This window comes from Equus caballus, chromosome 1 (genome assembly GCF_041296265.1).
Source record: "Equus caballus isolate H_3958 breed thoroughbred chromosome 1, TB-T2T, whole genome shotgun sequence".
Lineage (NCBI taxonomy): Eukaryota > Metazoa > Chordata > Mammalia > Perissodactyla > Equidae > Equus > Equus caballus.
In genome coordinates this window covers 159512874-159531409 of record NC_091684.1, presented here as the reverse complement: position 1 = coordinate 159531409, position 18536 = coordinate 159512874, and the positions used below count along the sequence as shown (strand labels likewise).

At 48.8% G+C, this 18536-nt stretch overlaps 2 protein-coding genes across 9 annotated transcripts in view; one reads left to right on the top strand and one right to left on the bottom strand.

The window, feature by feature from the left end:
* CAPN3 (calpain 3) overlaps positions 1-13309 on the top strand; it is a 43883-nt gene extending 30574 nt beyond the window's left edge. Inside the window, exons 10-24 of one of the 2 annotated variants that reach the window (XM_001503274.5) lie at positions 662-822; positions 2173-2342; positions 2688-2699; positions 3410-3618; positions 4423-4459; positions 6196-6213; positions 9168-9281; positions 10200-10277; positions 10658-10715; positions 10818-10882; positions 11365-11433; positions 11524-11602; positions 11823-11939; positions 12231-12289; positions 12663-13309. In XM_001503274.5, the coding sequence (XP_001503324.1) occupies positions 662-822; positions 2173-2342; positions 2688-2699; positions 3410-3618; positions 4423-4459; positions 6196-6213; positions 9168-9281; positions 10200-10277; positions 10658-10715; positions 10818-10882; positions 11365-11433; positions 11524-11602; positions 11823-11939; positions 12231-12289; positions 12663-12689 (1273 nt within the window). In that variant the 3' untranslated portion in view covers positions 12690-13309. The remainder of the gene's footprint in view (positions 1-661; positions 823-2172; positions 2343-2687; positions 2700-3409; positions 3619-4422; positions 4460-6195; positions 6214-9167; positions 9282-10199; positions 10278-10657; positions 10716-10817; positions 10883-11364; positions 11434-11523; positions 11603-11822; positions 11940-12230; positions 12290-12662) is intronic. The other variant, XM_001503281.5, reaches the window with a different exon arrangement.
* A 511-nt stretch (positions 13310-13820) lies between these two features.
* The window catches only part of ZNF106 (zinc finger protein 106), a 59385-nt gene continuing 54669 nt past the window's right edge, over positions 13821-18536 (bottom strand). For all 7 annotated transcript variants that reach the window (XM_070238561.1, XM_070238563.1, XM_070238554.1 and 4 more), the window contains 2 exons: positions 18184-18330; positions 13821-17739 (listed from right to left, as the gene is read on the bottom strand). In XM_070238561.1, the coding sequence (XP_070094662.1) occupies positions 17683-17739; positions 18184-18330 (204 nt within the window). In that variant the 3' untranslated portion in view covers positions 13821-17682. The remainder of the gene's footprint in view (positions 17740-18183; positions 18331-18536) is intronic.

Below are 18536 nucleotides of genomic sequence, written 5' to 3'. Positions count from 1 at the left end.
CTCCAGCTCGAGGTCCTGCAACGCTGAGTTTCTGAGAGGAGCCCGCCAGGTCAGGGTGACAAGTGAGCCCAGGACCAGGCCAGCGTGATGTGGCTCCTGCCTCACCTGTGACCCTCCACCACTCACGCTGCTCCAGCCACTTGTTCCCTGGCCTTCACAGAGCTGTTTTCTGAGCCTAGGAAGCACTACTTACTCTGCTTGCCCAATGCCACCCTCACCCTCACTCAGACCATTTCTACTCAACCTTAAAGAGAACTGTCTTTGGGACCTCCTTGTTTCCCCTAGGACTGAGGTTAATTTATTTGTGATACTCATCATTGTCAAAATTGCTTGCTTAATTGTCTGTCCTTCCCCAAGTATCTCCCCTTCGCCTGTGCCTAGCACAGTGCCTGGGCCCAGCGGAGGGGCCAGCGATAACGTTTTGGAGAACTGAATTGCTGCCAAGCTCTCCTAAGGACACACGAGTTTGAGTCCTTATTGGAAGAGATGATAGATGGGGTGGATATATCAGAACTGACAGTGTTTACCCTAAAAAGGAAGGACAAGGTCCTCTCTGGGTCAGTGACCAAGTTCCTCTGGACTATTTTACTGAACTGTTAGCCCTGGAGTCTTACCTTTCCCAGCCTCCCACACGGGTCTCTCTCGTCTTCCCACCTCTTAGGATGTCATATGATGATTTCATCTACCATTTCACAAAGCTGGAGATCTGCAACCTCACAGCCGATGCCCTGGAGTCTGACAAGCTTCAGACCTGGACGGTGTCCGTGAACGAGGGCCGCTGGGTGAGGGGCTGTTCTGCCGGAGGCTGCCGCAACTTCCCAGGTAGCAAATGCTCTGGATGGGGGAAGGGTCCAAGCAGAACAAGTTCCAGGTAGAATAATATTAATAATAATATAGTGTTGTTATTATTATATAATAAAATAGCATTTGCTGAGTCTCTACTGAGTTCCAGACTCCCATGATCTCATTAAACTCTCCCCATTTTACTGAGAAGGAAACCACCATGCTGAGGAATTTGCACTAGGGAGCTGGTAATAGCTTTTTAAGCCAGCCCTGGTGGTCTAGTGGTTAAGATTTGACATTCTCACTGCAACCGCCCAGGTCCATTTCCCAGTCGTCTGCCGGTTGTCATCCTGCGGCAGCTGCATCCCTAGGAGTTGGAATCGACTCCACGGCACTAACAACAAAACAGCTTTTAAGCAGGATACTGTGTCGGAACAATACTGTGTTCGTAATGGTGCAGACCAGACTAGAGGACTGAGTTAGCAGCCACTGTAAGAGTTCAAGCCAGAGATGACAAAAGTCTAGGCCAAGTCAGGAGCAGCATAGATGGAGCTGACAGGGCAGATTTAGGGGAGAGAATACTGGGTGATGTCGGGAAAAAAGAATGAAGAACGAATTCAAGATTCCCAGTTTGGGAGCCTGAATAGATGGTGTCAATGTCACAATATGACAAACAAGGGGAAAAAAATGGTGTGTTGTTTTTGGTGGGGTTGGTTGTGGGCTTGTGGGGAGGGCAGTTTATTTGGGACACAGAAAGTTTGAGGCAGTTGTAGACTATCCAGTATGAAGATGTGTAACAGAGAAGTGGATGCACACATTAGAATGGTACTTGGTTGTGCTACGGACAACATATATTTGTGGAAGGAAGGAGGAAAGGATGGAAAGAAAAGAAGGAAGAAAAGAAAGAAAGAAGGGAGAAAGGAAGGGAGTCAAAAGAGAGATTGAGGCTGGGATCTACAGCTCAGGCATCACCAGGGTGTAGGGGGCAGTTAAAAAGTGGAAGTGGATACGACAGCCTAGGGGAGCAGAACGGTGGGGGGAGAGAAGGGGCCTGGGACCAAATCCAGGGACCAACAACATTTCAGGGGCAGGTGAGGAAAGTGAAGCCGTCAGCAAAAAGAGAATGAAAGTTCAGAGAGGAAGGAGGAGCCACACAGCCAGTCAGTGCCGCCCCATCTGTATAAAGGAATAGGCGACCTGTACCTAATAATTAGACAAATTATTTTATCTAATTGAATAATTAGACAAATGCCTGAATCACTCCTTCCATATTTATTGAGCATCTAGATGCGGGAGATGAAGATAAATAGATCCCCTCTGTCTCATTTCCCTTCCTGCCCTTTCCCGGAGAGGCAGATCTGAACGTACGTTTCCTTTGTGGGGGCACAGACACTTTCTGGACCAACCCTCAGTACCGTCTGAAGCTCCTGGAGGAGGACGACGACCCGGAAGACTCCGAGGTGATCTGCAGCTTCCTGGTGGCCCTGATGCAGAAGAACCGGCGGAAAAACCGCAAGCTAGGGGCCAACCTCTTCACCATCGGCTTCGCCATCTATGAGGTGTGCAGTCCCCACCCAGAATCAGCCCAGGAAACACATCCCCTCTCAGGGAGGAGGCTTTCGGGGGCTTCCCGAGGCGTCCTCCAGCTCCCCTGGTACTCAGTGACCCCCTAGAACTCCTGGTATCAGGTCCACTTGTGTCAGAACCTCTTAGATGTTTGTAACGAGTGGAAAAAACCCAGGCAGGGGGAGGTGGAGTGGGCAGGGCTGGTGGGTGGGTACACGGGGAGTCAGACATCGGCATTCACTCCACAATTGCTAGCATTCCCTTCTTGTAAGCTTTTCATCCCCATTCAGAGCTGAAATCCACAGAATCTGAGCATCTTCTTTTTGTTTCTCCTCAAGGTTCCCAAAGAGGTATGAAAATGGCAGCGGCCAGCAGTTGTGTGCAGTTACCTGGGGATCCTGTGTCTGTCTGTGGCGCATGGGAAAGCTTCTCGGTGGGGTTTGTGGGCAGGACTATGACAGGAAAGGGTCTTGCCGGCTTACTCAACTCCAGAGCTGGTGCCTCAGGGTACTGCATCACCTCCTGACTACCACCCTCGTGATGCGTCCCTTCTCCCTTCCCACCGGAGACTGTCAAGCACGTTCATATTCACTCACCCACCTCACACACACACTCTTGCTCCCACTCATACGCCTTCACACTCACTCAATTACACACACACACACATAGTCACACAGCCACATTCTGAGGGTGACTGCCTCCTTGGGATGGGGGAATTGCCTCCCCAGACCCTAGCTAAGGCCCCTCCTGCCTCCTTGGGGTCCTTCCCCAGCATGGAGGTGATTCAGAGCTGACCAGCAGCAGTTCTGGTAAGTGGCCCTGAGGGGGGGAATGATAGACTTGACCTTCACTCCTGAATCACAACAGAAATGAAGGGGAAAGAGGGTGGGGCGCTCCAGGGATATTGAGCTATTTGGGGCCTTGGGAATTGGTAGTAGGTAGGTCATGCCTGTGAACTGGGTGACCAGAGAGTCGGGAAGGGACTGTTGAAGGGGACTGTGAGCAGGACTGGGCATCCCTCCCGAGGGGCTCAGGTCCCTGGGGCTCTTCCGTCCCTCAGATGCATGGCAACAGGCAGCACCTGCAGAAGGACTTCTTCCTGTACAACGCGTCCAAGGCCAGGAGCAAAACCTACATCAACATGCGGGAGGTGTCCCAGCGCTTCCGCCTGCCTCCCAGCGAGTACGTCATCGTGCCGTCCACCTACGAACCTCACCAGGAGGGAGAATTCATCCTCCGGGTCTTCTCTGAAAAGAGGAACCTCTCTGAGTGAGTCCCAGACCCGCTTTCCCACCTGTTCCTAAAAGTCCATGTGGCCCATTATAGAGATCGGAAGCATGAGGCAGCTGGACTGGTCTCCTCCAGGAATCCTGTGATATGTTGACCAGATGGAACTTTTCCTCTGCTCCTGAGCCACTGGCCACATCTCCCCCATTCATTTATTCATTAATTCATTCAGTCATTCAGTCAATCATCCCACAGCTATTTATTGAGCACCCACCGTGTTCCAGGAACTCTTTTCTGGGCACTGAGGATGGAGCAGTGAATTAAACAGAAAGAAATCCCCGCCCTCATGGAACTTAACATTCTAGCATGAGACAACAATGTACAGGAAAAGATTTATATGTAGTATGTGAGAGTTAGACAAGTGATAAGGAGAAGAAATTAAGTAGAGAAGAGGGATAGGAGGTGCTGGGGTGACTGAACTTTTAGGGAGGGTGGCCAGGGAAGCTAGCAAGGCCACATCCTGCCCTCGTGGCCACCACAGATGAGCTCAGAGGCCCTGCCACTCTGACCTCTGTCCCTGAAAGAAGCACAAGGTCTGTGGGTTGGTGGCTGGGTCACGCTTTGGGGGCACTCTGGGCAAAGCCAACAAGAACCCATGTGTCTGCACTTGGCTGCTAGGGATGGTGCCTCATGGGGCTGGTTCCTGGGGTGAAGGATGTTAGTTCCTGGGGTTCTCTTGAGGTCAGTCCCAACTTGGCTCCAAGAAACCATCCTGAGAAAATCCTCCCTGTGCTTCCTACTTGCTGCTGGTGACACTGAGACCCCTCATGTTTGTGTTCCTCACAGGGAAGTTGAAAACACAATCTCCGTGGATCGGCCAGTGGTGAGTGGTTTAGCTCTTACATGTGATAAGGTCCAGAGGGTCACCTTCCCTGATCCAGGCAGGGGACAGGCGGGTAGTGGAGGAGGGAGTGGGTATGGGCAGAGGGAGATGGGAGTCTGGGGCACGCACAGCAATTATTCCATGTTACTGCAACTTCTGTTTGCGTGACCTGGGGCCATTTAGTCAGTGCAGGGGCTGGGAACTACAGAAGAGAGTCCTAGAGGGAAAAGCAATTTGAACAATTAGAGAGAGGGGTCAAGGCCATAGGAAGGGAAGACAAGAGCAGCAGCTAAGACTGGATTATGAGGCGCAACTCCACATAGTCTGGAGTCAGCATCAAAACCTGTGTCCTCCATCTACCAGCTGGGAGACCTGGACAAGTTACATAATCCCTCTGACTCAGTTTCCTAGTCTGTAAAATGGGGATAATAACATGTGCCTTGCAAGGCTTTTGTGAGGTCTGAATCAATGAGATCATGTATGTGAAGTGTCTGGCACAGCATGGGCCCTCAAAGGGTGGTCATCATTCCTGTGTTATATATTTTACAAGGTACTTCTTACGTGTGTTATCTCACTTGATCCTTGCAAGGTTTCTGAGATGTAATAAGGTTATTATCTCTGGTTTTCAAGTAAGGAAGTGGAGGCTCCGTGGGGTTAAATGGCTCCCTTGAGTTCACAGACTCGGAAGTGGCAGGGCTGGAACTCACATCCAGATTCTCAGAGTCCAGACTCAGCCTCCTTCCCCCATTCCCACACTGAGACCTGTTTCCAGGGGTGTGAGACCCAGAGCTAGAAGCACAGAGTTGGTGTGTGTTGAGGTCTCCCCGTGTTGAGCAGTCTTGTGACTGCCTTTGGGCCTGGCCTTGGTTAGTAAGCAGTCCCTTGTGCTCTACGGGTGTGACTTGGGCCAATAAGAGGATAATGCTGAACTGTCTTCTGACTAGTGCCAGCGCCACATCTCCAAGCGCCTTCTGCATTATCTAGCGCAGACACTGGTTTTACTATTAAGTGCATTTGCTTCTATTCTTATCTTTTGGACATTGGCAATCAGTGTAGAGTATTTATCAGGAGTTGCAAACTCAAAAGCTTAGGGGAGCTGGCATGTCACCTAACTGAATAAAGCTGGTAGCCGTGGGGGTTTTGGTGTCCCTACACTGGCATATTTGCCTGCAGTTCTCAACTGACACTTGGCTCCAGTGTTGGAAGGACCACTGGAGTGGTGGTGACTGTGGCAAACTGGAGGGTGCAGAGAACAGTTGCTGTCAACTCCCCAGATTGTTGCCACAGCGGCTCGCAGGCCCGTGCAGCCTGCCAGAACTTCTCATTTTACAAAAGAAGCCCAAACATGGATTTCTGTATTAAGTCTCTGCCTGAGTTAAATATTTTCTAAAATAAAAACAAACAAAAACTCTGTAAGTCAAACAAAATTCATTTTCAGGCCAGTTTGGGTGAACCACTTTTTTGGTGTTTTAGTAACCAACTTCATTAAAAAATACAATAGTAACAGAGTGGTCTGTAAGACAAAAAGCTGTGACAGCCACCAGTCTTCGGGCCTGGAGAATTCTCTTCTCCCTTCACCCTCCAGCCCCCTTTTGGGTCCACATGACCTGGATCTCTGGACCCTGGAACCTCACCCCAAGCTGAGGACCAGGTGACAGGGAGGGCAAAAGGCACTGGGTTTTCTGGGAACTTACTCTTTATTTGTTATGCATTTACTGTTTCCTTTCCTTGTGCAGAAAAAGAAAAAAACCAAGGTGAGTGTAACAGGGTGAGCGGGTAGACAGCACAGAGTGTTTCCTGCATGTGTGTGCATGAGCACGCGTGCACTAGGCCTGCCTCTCCCCTGCCAGCCCCTCGCTCCCCTGAGCTCCTGTTGCAGCCACGGATGCAGAACAATGATAGCTAATGCTTGCCGAGTGAAGGCCAGGTGCCAGGCCCTCTTCCAGCTGCTTTTCGTGGATAAACTCAATCCTCACAACAACCTTATGAGATCGGTACTATTATTATCCCCATTTTCCAAGGAAGAAAAGGTACAGGCAGATTGACTAACTTGCCCAAGGCCACACAGTCAGTAAGTGGCAGAGCCAGCACTTAGAGCCAGGCGGTCTGGCCCCAGAGTCGGTATAGAACCACCAAGCTATGCTGCCCGCCTCTCGCATAAGGGAGGAGAGGATGGCCAACCAGTGAAAATGGGCCTGGTGTGGGGGTCCTGCAAAAACCACAAGGAGCATCCCTTCTTTCCCAGAAGTGGGTTTGGCTACACTAATCAAGGCTCGATTCTTGGCAGGAGGAAATGGCAACCGGTTCTGGTCCTCAGGATACAGGGAGATAGTTGTGTGAGGGTTTCCACAGGGAGTGAGGGTCTTGCAATGCCAGCCACTTGCTCTGCAGACAGGACAGCTCCTTCTGCCTCCTCTCTTTTCCCTGCCTGCTCCCCAGTCTTCCTTTTTCTCAGCCTTCTGGGGAAGGGGTGGCAGAGGATGCCCAGAGGAGCTAAGTCAGTGCAGGGATCTGGTTCCAGGTGAAGCCTGTTGCAAATCCCCTTCTAGACAGTGACTTCTCACTTTGAACACAGCCCCCCTTGAAGTCGTGGGCCCCGACGGACTCTGTGCTGCCTGTGTCCTGATGGCAAAGGGGGAAAAGGAAGAGAACCTTCACCCTCCCAGCCTCAGAGGAGCTACTCGACTTGACTGGTTTAAGGGGGAAGAAGGAATGAGAGCTCCCTGGGCAGTTTCTGCTTCTGGGGTCCTGGGTAGTTGTCCTCCTCCGAGTCACCAGGGTCTCTAATAGTCCCCCCTGGCTGTCCTGGTTGTAACCACTCTGCTGTAAGGATGCCGCTGCTAAAGCAGACCATGTGTGCTAAGAGCATCTCACGGGCCTCAGAGCAAAGCTTTCATCTGGGACCAGGGACACTTCCTCTGTGTGGTTCTGGAACTCAAGATTGTTTAAACAGTTAAACAGTTGTTTAGCAGCTCAAACTACCTCGTACCCCATCCTTGCTCCATTTACCCAGTAACTTCCCCTTGGTCTCCAGGATACTAATGTCTTCAATAATGGCTTCCCCTTAGAGAATTTTGGTTTGACTGCCCAGAGTACCATCCAGAAATGACTGACCTTTGGGCATCCTTGAGCCCACGGGGAGTAGCCACGGGCCAACAGACAAGGTTTGGTTAGTGTTTATGCTGGAGTCCTCCCAGTACTGGTGCTGGTGCAGACCACAGCTGATCGTCAAGCACCTTTCATGAGTTAGGCACTGTGCTAGGGGAAAACACACAGTGTTCTGTTACCACAGTATCTACAGGGTAGGAGCTGTTACTCTTCCCCTTTTACAGGGGAGGATAAAGATGCTGAGAAGCCAAGTGACTCGCCCAAGGACACACAACTAATGACTGGGGAAACTGGCACTGGAAACCACATCTATCTGTTCCAAAACCCATGTTTCTTGCCCTCACCTCTCTGGTGCAGGCCCCTTAACACCCCAAGGCCTGTGTTGTCCAGACCCACACTTGGGCCCAGAGATGTGCGTCTGGCAGGGGTTCCCCATGGCCACACCATGTCCATGGGCACACTATCCCCCAACTATAACCCCTACTTGCTCTAGGATGCCCATAAGCATCAGTTGCCTGAGCAAGACCCTTTGCTTGGGAGGCAGAGCAAGCCAGGGCCTTCAGGGCAGCTGGGAGCCAAAGCTGGAGGAGAGGTTTCCACAGATCTGTCGGTTTGCGCTGTCCTAGAGGAACAGTGTGGAAAGGCAGCTGGGGACTTGGAAACCGGGCAGGTTCCTTTTCTACTCTGAGATCTGACTGCCCCACTGCTCTCTGCACTGCAGCAACCAGCCCCTATGGCCTAGGCTTCCTCTGGCTTTCCCTGGGGGCCATCCAGCACCGGCTGGGATCAGCCTAGCACAGCAGCCGCTCTCCACCCTCTTGGATCCTCTTCACTTGCATGAGCACGGCTTGAAAATATTCCTATATTTGTGTAGCATCTTAAATATTCCGGCAGTGCAGTTGTACATTCAGTCTCTCATGTGATCCCCACAGGAGCCCTACAGGACGAGCAGAGCAGGTTTTATCGTCCGCATTAATGGAGGGGTAAACTGAGGCCAGAGAGGATATTTCTTCTACGTGAGGGGTGGGCTGGGATTCCAGCCCTGTGTTCTGGCCTCTCACCCATTGACCAAGCCACTAATCAGTCTTTTTTCAATCTGTTCCCTGCAGAGTCCTAGAGGTCCCTTGGAGGAGCCTCAGTAGCCACCATGGTGCTGTGGGGGTGCCCTCTTCATCGAGCAGAGCAGCTCTGTTTTTAATGACTTTACATCCACTGGGCTTCTGGGGAAATTTAATTTGAACAGTGTTACCATTTGAAAATAAGTCTACAAAATACTTGGAAATCACTGCACTAGATCACGCTGCTTTTAGCATTCTTAGCACTTTCACCTGTGCTAACTACCTTGTTGAACCGTCATAACTCTATCATGAGGAGATAAGGAACTGAGACGTCCAGAGAGTCTTAGCATCTTTCCCCAAGTCACACAGCTTGTTAGTGGCAGAGACAGAGCTTGAACTGAGGTTCAGGAGCTCCTAACTCTGCTCTTTTACTCTTCACTGGACAAAGCTGCTCCAGGAGGGACGTTGCCTCCCTGAGCCCGCTCAGCCTGTAATCTTCCTTCCTTCCTGCCCCCCTCCCCCAACTTGCCTCCTCTCTCCAGCCCATCATCTTCGTTTCGGACAGAGCAAACAGCAACAAGGAACTGGGTGTGGACCAGGAATCAGAGGAGGGCAAAGACAAAACAAGCCCCGATAAGCAAGAGAGATCCCCACAGGTTTCTGAGCATGTGGCGTGAATGGGGTGGCCAGCACACAACCGGGGTCCTCCTATGCTCTTGGGGTGCTCGGGATTGGAGGGGTGGGGTGACCCTTTAACGTCTAGAGGTTTGGACTTGTCCCATTGACTTCTTCTCTCATCAAATTCTCCTAAAATTTGGCATGTTGCTTGGGTGAATATCTTGGAGCTGGCAGGCACCCCAAACCCGTCCCTGGCCTGGGAAGGACAGGCTGAGCCTCCCTGCTGAAGCCTAGCCAGCCAGGCAATGAAGCAAGGCCTGAGACAGAACCGCTCCTGTTTCCTGGCATCCTCAAGCTCTTTACAATGGAGGGATAAAGAATAGTAGGAGAGAAGGGGGCTGACATCAGAAATGGATCCTCCACAGCTCAGGGGAGGGTGCTAGATTGGAGTGGGGAAAGGCGGTCATATAAAGCTTAGTGGAGGTGAGGCTAAGGCCCACTTCCTCTATCCTGGAGTGGGGAGGGAGGGGGTCCTCTGGGGGCTTGGCCTTGATGACAAAGGCAATTGGAGGTATCAAATGGTCTGGCCCCCTTTGTTCTGCTGGGGCTCATTTGGTTGGGATGGTCAAACTCAAAACATTGGAGAGGTCCCAGCCAATGGGGAGCAGGGAGAGGACCGGGGGTGCTGTCTACCTGTCTGCATGGCTAGTAGATCTCCTCTGGCTGGGATAGCTGGGCTGGGAGGTATGCAGTGAAGGGTCGCTGGGGCCTAGATGGTTCTCACTCCAGCTCTCCAGGTTTGACTAAGAAAGAAGAGCATGTGCCCCTGTACCCAGCTCCTGCCACCACCTTGGGCAGTGTTAGGCACTGTCTCCTTCGGCCCAGAAGGAACTTTCCTCACAGGTCTGTCCATCTCCCTGATCCCTGTGAACCTGTTTTCCTTTGTGCTTCCACAGCCACAGCCTGGCATCACTGACCAGGAAAGTGAGGAACAGCAGCAATTCTACAACATTTTCAGGCAGATAGCGGGTGACGTGAGTACTTCTAACCCCAACTTGCACAGATTCTCCTCTCTTTGATTACTGCTCAACCTGCCAATTATTTCATTACTGTCCAGTAGAGGTCATTTTGGCTTTGAGTGGAAACAGGGAATCTATGTGTATAGCACAGAAATCCACGAATTTTAGACCAACGCATCCACTGGATGGCTCAGAGGCCTTTTGCCCTGAGCTACCCACTGCAGCCTGGACTGAGGGTGCAGTATCTGCCTTCCTCAGAAAAGCCCTATCTTCCCTGTGACAGAATAGCACTGACAGGGACTTTATAAACGTGGACAGCTGGGATACTGTGCAAAGCCTCTGCTCCATCAGCTGCTGTACTCTTGAAGTGTGACTCTCTACTCCCTTCCTCCCAGGATATGGAGATCAGTGCAGATGAGCTCAAGAATATCCTTAACACAGTTGTGAACAGACGTGAGTGGCTCAAACCATATGTGGGGGATGGGTGTGTGTGTGTGTGTGTGTGTTCGTGTCCAGTGATCTGAAAGTAGCTCCTCGCTCTTCTCCATACCCCAGATAAGGACCTGAAGACACAAGGGTTCACGCTGGAGTCCTGCCGGAGCATGATTGCTCTCATGGATGTATCCTTTCTGCCACCCCTTCTCAAGTCTCTGTCATCAGCCCCTGGGCAGCCTACAGGGGCCAGGGCAGCAGTGAAGGGTGCCCAGTCAGGCAGAAGGGCCCAAATTTGTGCCCAAGAAAAGACTTAAGGAGGTCCTGAGTCAGAACATTCTGGTGGCTGCTGTGAAAGGAGCTGCTGGAGGCAGCACAAGGTGGGAAGGCCATTGCCCCGCTCTTATCTCAGGCCTGGGATTCTGCCTGTGGCTCTGCTCAAGAAAAGTGGTCCTTAGGAGGCAGGCTCCCTGGGCTATGGAGTAGGCACTAACTTGGATTGGGGAGGTGTGGAGGGGAGGTTAAATACCAGGACAGCACAGTGGGTAGGACATCCTGGGGAGAGCTTCCTATGGGGCGACCTTCCCTGTAGGGCCCCCTAGAAAGCCCCTCTCCCAAACCAGGGGGATTTTGCTATGTGCGCCCTGTAGCCTTGACCTCCTTCCTCCAGACAGATGGCTCTGGGAGGCTGAACTTGCAAGAGTTCCATCACCTCTGGAATAAGATTAAGACCTGGCAGGTGGGATGAGAGAATGAAGCATGGGAGTGAAGGAGGGGTTGATTCAGGGGTTTAGTGTATAAGCTCTGTCCTCAAATTTTCTATTGCCAGAAAATTTTCAAACACTACGACACAGACCAATCCGGTACCATCAACAGCTATGAGATGCGAAATGCAGTGAATGACGCAGGTGCTGGGGAAGAAAGAGGGTGGCCAGGATGGGGACTGGAGCTGGTGGAAGCAGGAATGGGAGGGGAGGACCAGGCAGCTAGGGTGCTACTAGAGAAGGAAGGAGAAAGGGTTTTTCATTTTCCTTTCCCAGGCCACAGAGTGGCCAAGAGGCAGGGAAAATAGAATGCAGACCCGAGGGCTCCAACTCTACTTCCTCTTCTCACCTGCTGCCTCCACAGGATTCCACCTCAACAGACAGCTGTACGACATCATTACCATGCGGTATGCAGACAAACACATGAACATCGACTTCGACAGTTTCATCTGCTGCTTCGTCAGGCTGGAGGGCATGTTCAGTAAGTGGGGGGCTACCCTTCTGCTCTCATGCCCTTCCTGCCCACTCTCCCACAGGGACAGCTGTGACAGTAGGAATCTCAGCCTGATCATCTTCCAGTCGACTATCCAGGCTGAACAAAGGCGAAGGTCCTCTTTAGGCTGAGTGGGAAGGCAAAGGGAGGGATACTGGCGATACTCTGCCTGGCAGATTTGTGTGAAGGACAGCACTTAGCTCATGGTCTTAAGAGTTAGAGTAGTGAAGGGGGAGTGAGCCTGTAACTAGCCTCTGGACTGTGCTTTCTCCCACACAGGAGCTTTCCACGCATTTGACAAGGATGGAGACGGTATCATCAAACTCAATGTTCTAGAGGTAAAGCCTACTAGGAGCAGTACACGCCCCCTAGACCTTAAAATTCAAGGTGGAGGAGTCAACGAGGCAGACCGGACTCACTGTGTGCTCTTCACTTCCAAAGAGTAGAGGAGGGATGGGGCAGGAAAGGAATGTAAGGGAAGCTCAGTACTGGGGGATGGCTCCAAAGGGGCATCAGCTCCTCAAACGACTTTATGCTGGAAAACATGTAGCTTCCCAAGAGAGATCTAGGGGAAGGGTGCAGTGAACTGCTGCTTCGCAGAAAATCTTCCCGGTGTCTGGCATGCCGGGGCTCTCTTTTCCCTACCTATAAGATCCTTAGGGCTGGGCTCTTTTCTTGTTTACATTCTGATTCTGGGACTTCCTCTTTCAGTGGCTGCAGCTCACCATGTATGCCTGAACCAAGCTGGCCTCATCCAAGGCCATGCAGGATCACACAGGATTTCAGTTTCACCCAACACAGCTAGAGCCACTTACCTCCAAGGACATGTACTGTAACTGCACCCCTGGCAGGCTTTCAAGAGCCTCATAGGTCTGGTTCCTCCTCCACGTCACTCCCCACTTGGCCCTAGGGCATCGGTCCATCTGTCATGCCCAGACAGACCCTTCAGTTAAGGAACGAGGAAGGCAGAACAACTCTGTCCTTTTGCCACAGGAGGCAAGTGTCTCTGTCTGCCTCTGCTAGTTGTAGCCCAGCTGAGGGCTTTGCTTGGAATCTGAGAAACCTGGCTCTGAAGCAGATGCTCTCCTTAGCTTGCCCAAAGCTGTTTGCAGAAGCATTTGCCAACGGCACTTGGCACTTCCTCGTGCTAGAGCCCGCTATCACCTTTATCTTCTCCCACTCATGGGATGGTAAGCAAACTAGCACCTGGTTCTGCCTGATTGTCTCAGGATGGGCCTGCTCCAGGGTAAACTAGCCCAGTGGAAGAGGGCTGGATACTTTGGGTTGTCTGACTCATAAGTTTGGCTGCATTCTGAAAAAAGTTGATCTAAATAAAGGCATGCGTAAGGCTGGTTCAATTGTGTTTTGTTTTCTCGCGTTTAGATGTCAGCTGCAGCAGGGCTGAGTAGCCTGCAATCTTACACTCACCTATAGTGTATAGAGAACCCTAGTTTCAGAATACAATGGAAAACACACACATATAACTCAAACCCCACTTTAACCATGCTTATTGCTATTTCTTGAACATAGGAAGCACTCAGATACTTGCCAAGATATATGAGGGAAGGAAGATGAATGGCTGTTGGTGTACAGAACATCAAGAATAAATGGGTCACCTACAACTGGAGGGGCCAGTTACCCAAGTATAATGGAGCAGAGAAGTAGTTTTTAATCCCAGTTCCTCCACTAACTGACCTGTTATATGACCACGGACAAATCCTTAAATGTAGCTCTTTGCCAAACTTATCTGGACCATGGTCCTTGGCATGCATATCACCATCTTATTCTACCCAATTTCCTTCTTGCTCTCTACACCAACATGGAAAAGAAAGGTTTGGCTATGAATGTGCAGATAAGGTAACAAAAGTAAACAATTAGTAAAATTACTTTATTTTCTTTTTGTATTTGCTTTATATCTTGCTTTACAAAGTTAGGAAGTTCACAGCTTTATACCAAAATGTAAGAAGGCTATTTGCTTATAAACATTTTTGCAGTCAGGTGTCATCTGATTTCATTCTTCTAAACCATATTCAATATAAAAAGAATTTGAGAGACCAAGGGTACTGGAGCAGCTCTAGGGCATGTATGTCTCTTAAACAGGAGAAAGATCTTCAACAGCCTCTCCTCCTTGACTCCCTCCCCGACCCCACCCCCAATTCAACTGGACTACTACCTTGAATTTAGAGCAAATCTGGGAAACTTTAGTCTCTACATGACCCAGCAGGACCACATACGTAGCAGTTGGAGGTAAGGTTAGAGGTTACTGTCTGATAAGTGGCAGGTTTGGCTTATATCAGGATCTCCCATCCACTTGCATATGGAACCCAACATAGCCCAGATCACCTCCCCCACAGCTTCTTTCCTATCCATGAGACAGCTTCTCTGAAAAGCTGAGGATCCTGATGATTTGGGGCAGGGATGAAATCACTATTTTATCAATGTGGCAGGCATGGCCTTTACAGCAGTTCTAGGAGCTCTCCTTTAGTTAAGAGGAACAAAATTTATAAGTGAGCATATATAAATCGCAGTTATTTAAGCAAACCAGAGGGTATGTGCTGTTCAAATCCCACTTCACAATATACTCTGATCTCCCCTCCCATGAATTCTTCCATAAAATATACCATACCATTCCACTAAGGTTTGTACACCTACTCCCATCAAATCATCCACATGCCTAGTCATTAAAGTTGTCCACTGTATAATCTACCAAAAAGAAAACAAAAAAAACAAAAAAAACCCCCACACCTTTGTTAGGCAAATAATCACTTAAACAGCAATAATACTGCCTATAAATTATAGGTAGGTCAGGAGCTAAACACTCAACTGCTAACTCTTCTGAGGCAGGAAAAAAGTTTCCCCACAAAAGCAGGAGTGTTGTCGCAATGACGTTCTCTCAAATTCAAGTAACATCAGGTCAAGATAATTCTTCCCTCTTAAGAGTTTCGTTTGCACTATGTTTAACTGCTTTATAACTGAGTAGAGGAGTCTGCCAAAATACATTTTGAACCTGATTAAAAACTTTAGGATAAAACTTGAAGTGACTGATATTTTATCAGAATAAACTGCCATTAAAACACTAGCATATGCACACAAAAGGACTCATACTATGATTTTCTTGGCTTCGAGCTGTCAGAAGTAGGCACAGGCAATTTAAATAACATTCTAAAAATGGCGTCCAACTCCTTGAGTCAGGTTCTGGCAGGTACTATGGTACCTGTCAAGTACTGTAACACAGCGTCAACGCAAATCCCTGAGCCACAGCTCTTCTCTGAGAGGAGTCAGAGAGCTAGAATCAGGCAAGACAGTGAAGACGACTTAAAAATGGCCAAAGTTCTGCATAACTTTCAAGACACTTAAAAGTAGTAACACACAACCATAAGCAGCCAAGATGCTCATGGTGCCTTTATTTCTAAGCAGAGGGCTAGAACAGTGCATTTAGGATAACACACCAACCTGGTGTTACACGAATTTTACACCTTCTTGAAACAAAGACATTATTGCCACTGCTTCAAAGAAAACTTTTGTGAAATGAGCAAAAGTATTACAAGTATAGGTGCCCACGTGCATACACACGTACAAGGAACATTCATAACTACACAAAGGCAGACAGACTGTGCACAGTTCTACCAAATCAGTTCTTACTGATTCTGCCAGTCTGTTCATACCTTCAAAGGTTCCCCACGACTGCCCAACACCTCACATACCCCCCACCTCCTGTAGAAGGCTCCACCACTCTCATCTTTTCAGACATGTCCTCAGGCAGGACAGGAGGGCACCTACGCAACAGAGCATACAAGACTTTCTTAGCACACTGCCCGGCCAACGTGGAAATGTGAGTTCACTACAGCCCAGAGAAAAACGCCAGATTAACCAATAAATCCAACTGTACTTTCCTGGGAAATCACCATTCCCAAATCCACAGAACAGCCTAGCTTCTCTGGTCACCCATACAGGAAATGGGGGTGAGAGGTGGGAAAAGCTTATCTCATACACAAACAGCAGAAATGCACTTTATATAATAGGATCTTCTCTGTCCCCTCTCAAACATCATGCAAATCTCAACAGTGTGGTCAACAAGAGTTTTCCCATTCACAAGGACAGAAGTAGTTAACTTGGGGGGCCATTCATCATCTAGTAGTAGCTCCTAGATTAGTTCTTAACGTTTTTTGGATCCAGTAAGAACCACTAGAGCCTTTCCTGGAAAAAAAGAACACATACTGAGCCTTGCATACAATTTCAGGGGGTTCGCATACCCTCTTGAAACCTATCTATGAACCCTGGGGAAGTGCCCCTGCCCCAGAGCGCATGTGAAGACACATGAACAGATGTGTGCGCACGAACGGGGTGGAGATAAACCTGACGCTCCGCTCTCCTAGAAAATAGGAGGCTTCACATCCTGAAGCTTTGTCAGTGGCACTGGGCTCTTTTCTCTTCTCTCTCTCTCTGAAAAATCTTTCAGAGTTTTGAGAATCCAGAAAGAAAAGGCTGGAAAGCCGCACTTCTATTGCTTAAGAGTCCAGAGAAAATCCAATAACAAAGCAGTCTCACTAAGGTTTTGTTAATTCTGCTGCTCTCAACGGACAGGTACAGTCTTTACCGTCACCAGACTCTACTCTTCCTTTCCAGTTAACAGGGAGGTGAAGGCAAGAGACCAGTTTGAGAAATCAGTCTCTAAGAAGTCTCCTTGAGGCCCTAAAAAAAACTGTATTCAGATGCTTTCTCCTCACTCCCCCATCTTGGGTGCTGCAGGTGGGGGGAAAGCACCTGTGAGCCCAGAGGAAGTATTTGATGGCTGCCATGAGTCTAGGCACAGGTAGATAGTAGGAGAGATATGGGTTGGCAATGGAGCAAACTAAAAGGTTTCAAACCTACAGCAGGCTTGCAGACTCAGAAACTGGAAAGGGAGATGAAGGTGACTCCTCCAGTTCAAACAGCCTGACAATACCTGCAGCAGTGAGGGCCCAGGTCTAACAGCAAAATTTCAAGGTAGACGTTGGGTCTGTGCACTGTCTTGAACCAAGCACTCTAACAAAACTTGCAGAGGTTCAACAGGAAGTGCTGTCTGCAAGAACTTGTCATTAAGTGATTTGCTGAGTTCCTAAAATATAATCAGCAGAGCAGTCACTCTAGCTGTTAAAAAATCTACTACGTCTCTTTAGTATTTAAAGCCAGCTCTGTCCATCTACAAAGCAAGAGAATACTGAAACACACTGCACATAATTGTTAAGAAAGGAAATTATTTGCTTCCAATTTAAACACCCAGTTACTGCAACTGGAGAAATCAAAATTGATCCTAAAAATCTAGCATTTGAACAAACTTGTACTTCAAAGCCTGACTATAGGTTTAAACCATCATAAGAACATAAACTAAAAATCACAAACTGAAATCAGTAAAATATATGTAACATTAGGGTCAAATTGGGTAACCAATTAAGATCTGTATTTTTAATAAACTTCTGGAGAACACTAAAAGCATAAATTACTATATGTCATGCTGTCCAAGAGGAGTGTGGTTCCTTAAAATTAGATAAATCTGACAAGCCTCCAGCAAGAACTTACAGTGTACCCTATCATCCCAGAGAGCTGCCCAGACTTGGGCGAGTGGTCAGCCTGGCTAGTAACCCCTGTCTCCTTCCCTGCTTCACTGGAGAAGGGAAGAGAGCGGCCTGTGTGAGGGGCTGATGTGAAATTTGTTGAACTAATGACTTCCCAACATGGGAGGCAAAAAACTTCATGAATCAATTTTGCTGTCATCCTCAGCATGTCGTTCAATGTGTCCTGCAGCATCCTAGGAATAAAGGGAAAAGAGTCCATGAGAGAAAAGCTGGGGGTAGGACAAGAGAAAGTCAAAGCCAAGGAGAGCTTCTTGGGTACATTCTAAGATCCATACATGAAAGGCAATTAGGACCAAGCACTTTGCCGATTTACATGAAACTACGCACTTAAAGATGAGTTCCTGTCTTGGCACAAGAGTACTGTAATAAACCTCCAGGTTCAGTTACTGGATTTGAAACATTTAAAAACATTCTCTTTAGGCTCTTTCTCAGAAAATTCCTAATTCTTCATTTGAAACCTCATTAAGCTATCCCCCAAATCTCTGAATAATAATAAAAAGAAAACTCCCTAGACTCTCCCAATTCATTGCAATTCTGGATGTTCTAAGGCAAACAAGGTTTCCTGAAGCCTGCTCCGAGCAGCCGACCCCGGTCGACCTCGAGTCCCTCTCGTGTACCTGTTTGGATCCTTTCCTAGCAGTAAAAAAAGCATCACAGTTCTTCCAGCGACACTTCAGAGTTTGAAAGTTCGGATTTGTGTGGTCAGTCAGCAAATGCTGTTTTAAATGATCTACAACGCCAAATATCAGAGAGCAACCATGCCACTGGAGAGAAAAAGGAGGAGAGGGTAAGTTAGAGAGTACAGGAAACATGCACTCAGAACATTCCTGACTTGTATCCCAGAAGTACTGTGGAGGCAAAAAAGTAAGCCCCTGTTCTTTACTTTATTCCTGGCTAGAAAATTTAACAAAGTCAAGGGCAACCAAATTAATTATCAAATATAAGGAGGAACCTTGTTAAGATGAGAAAG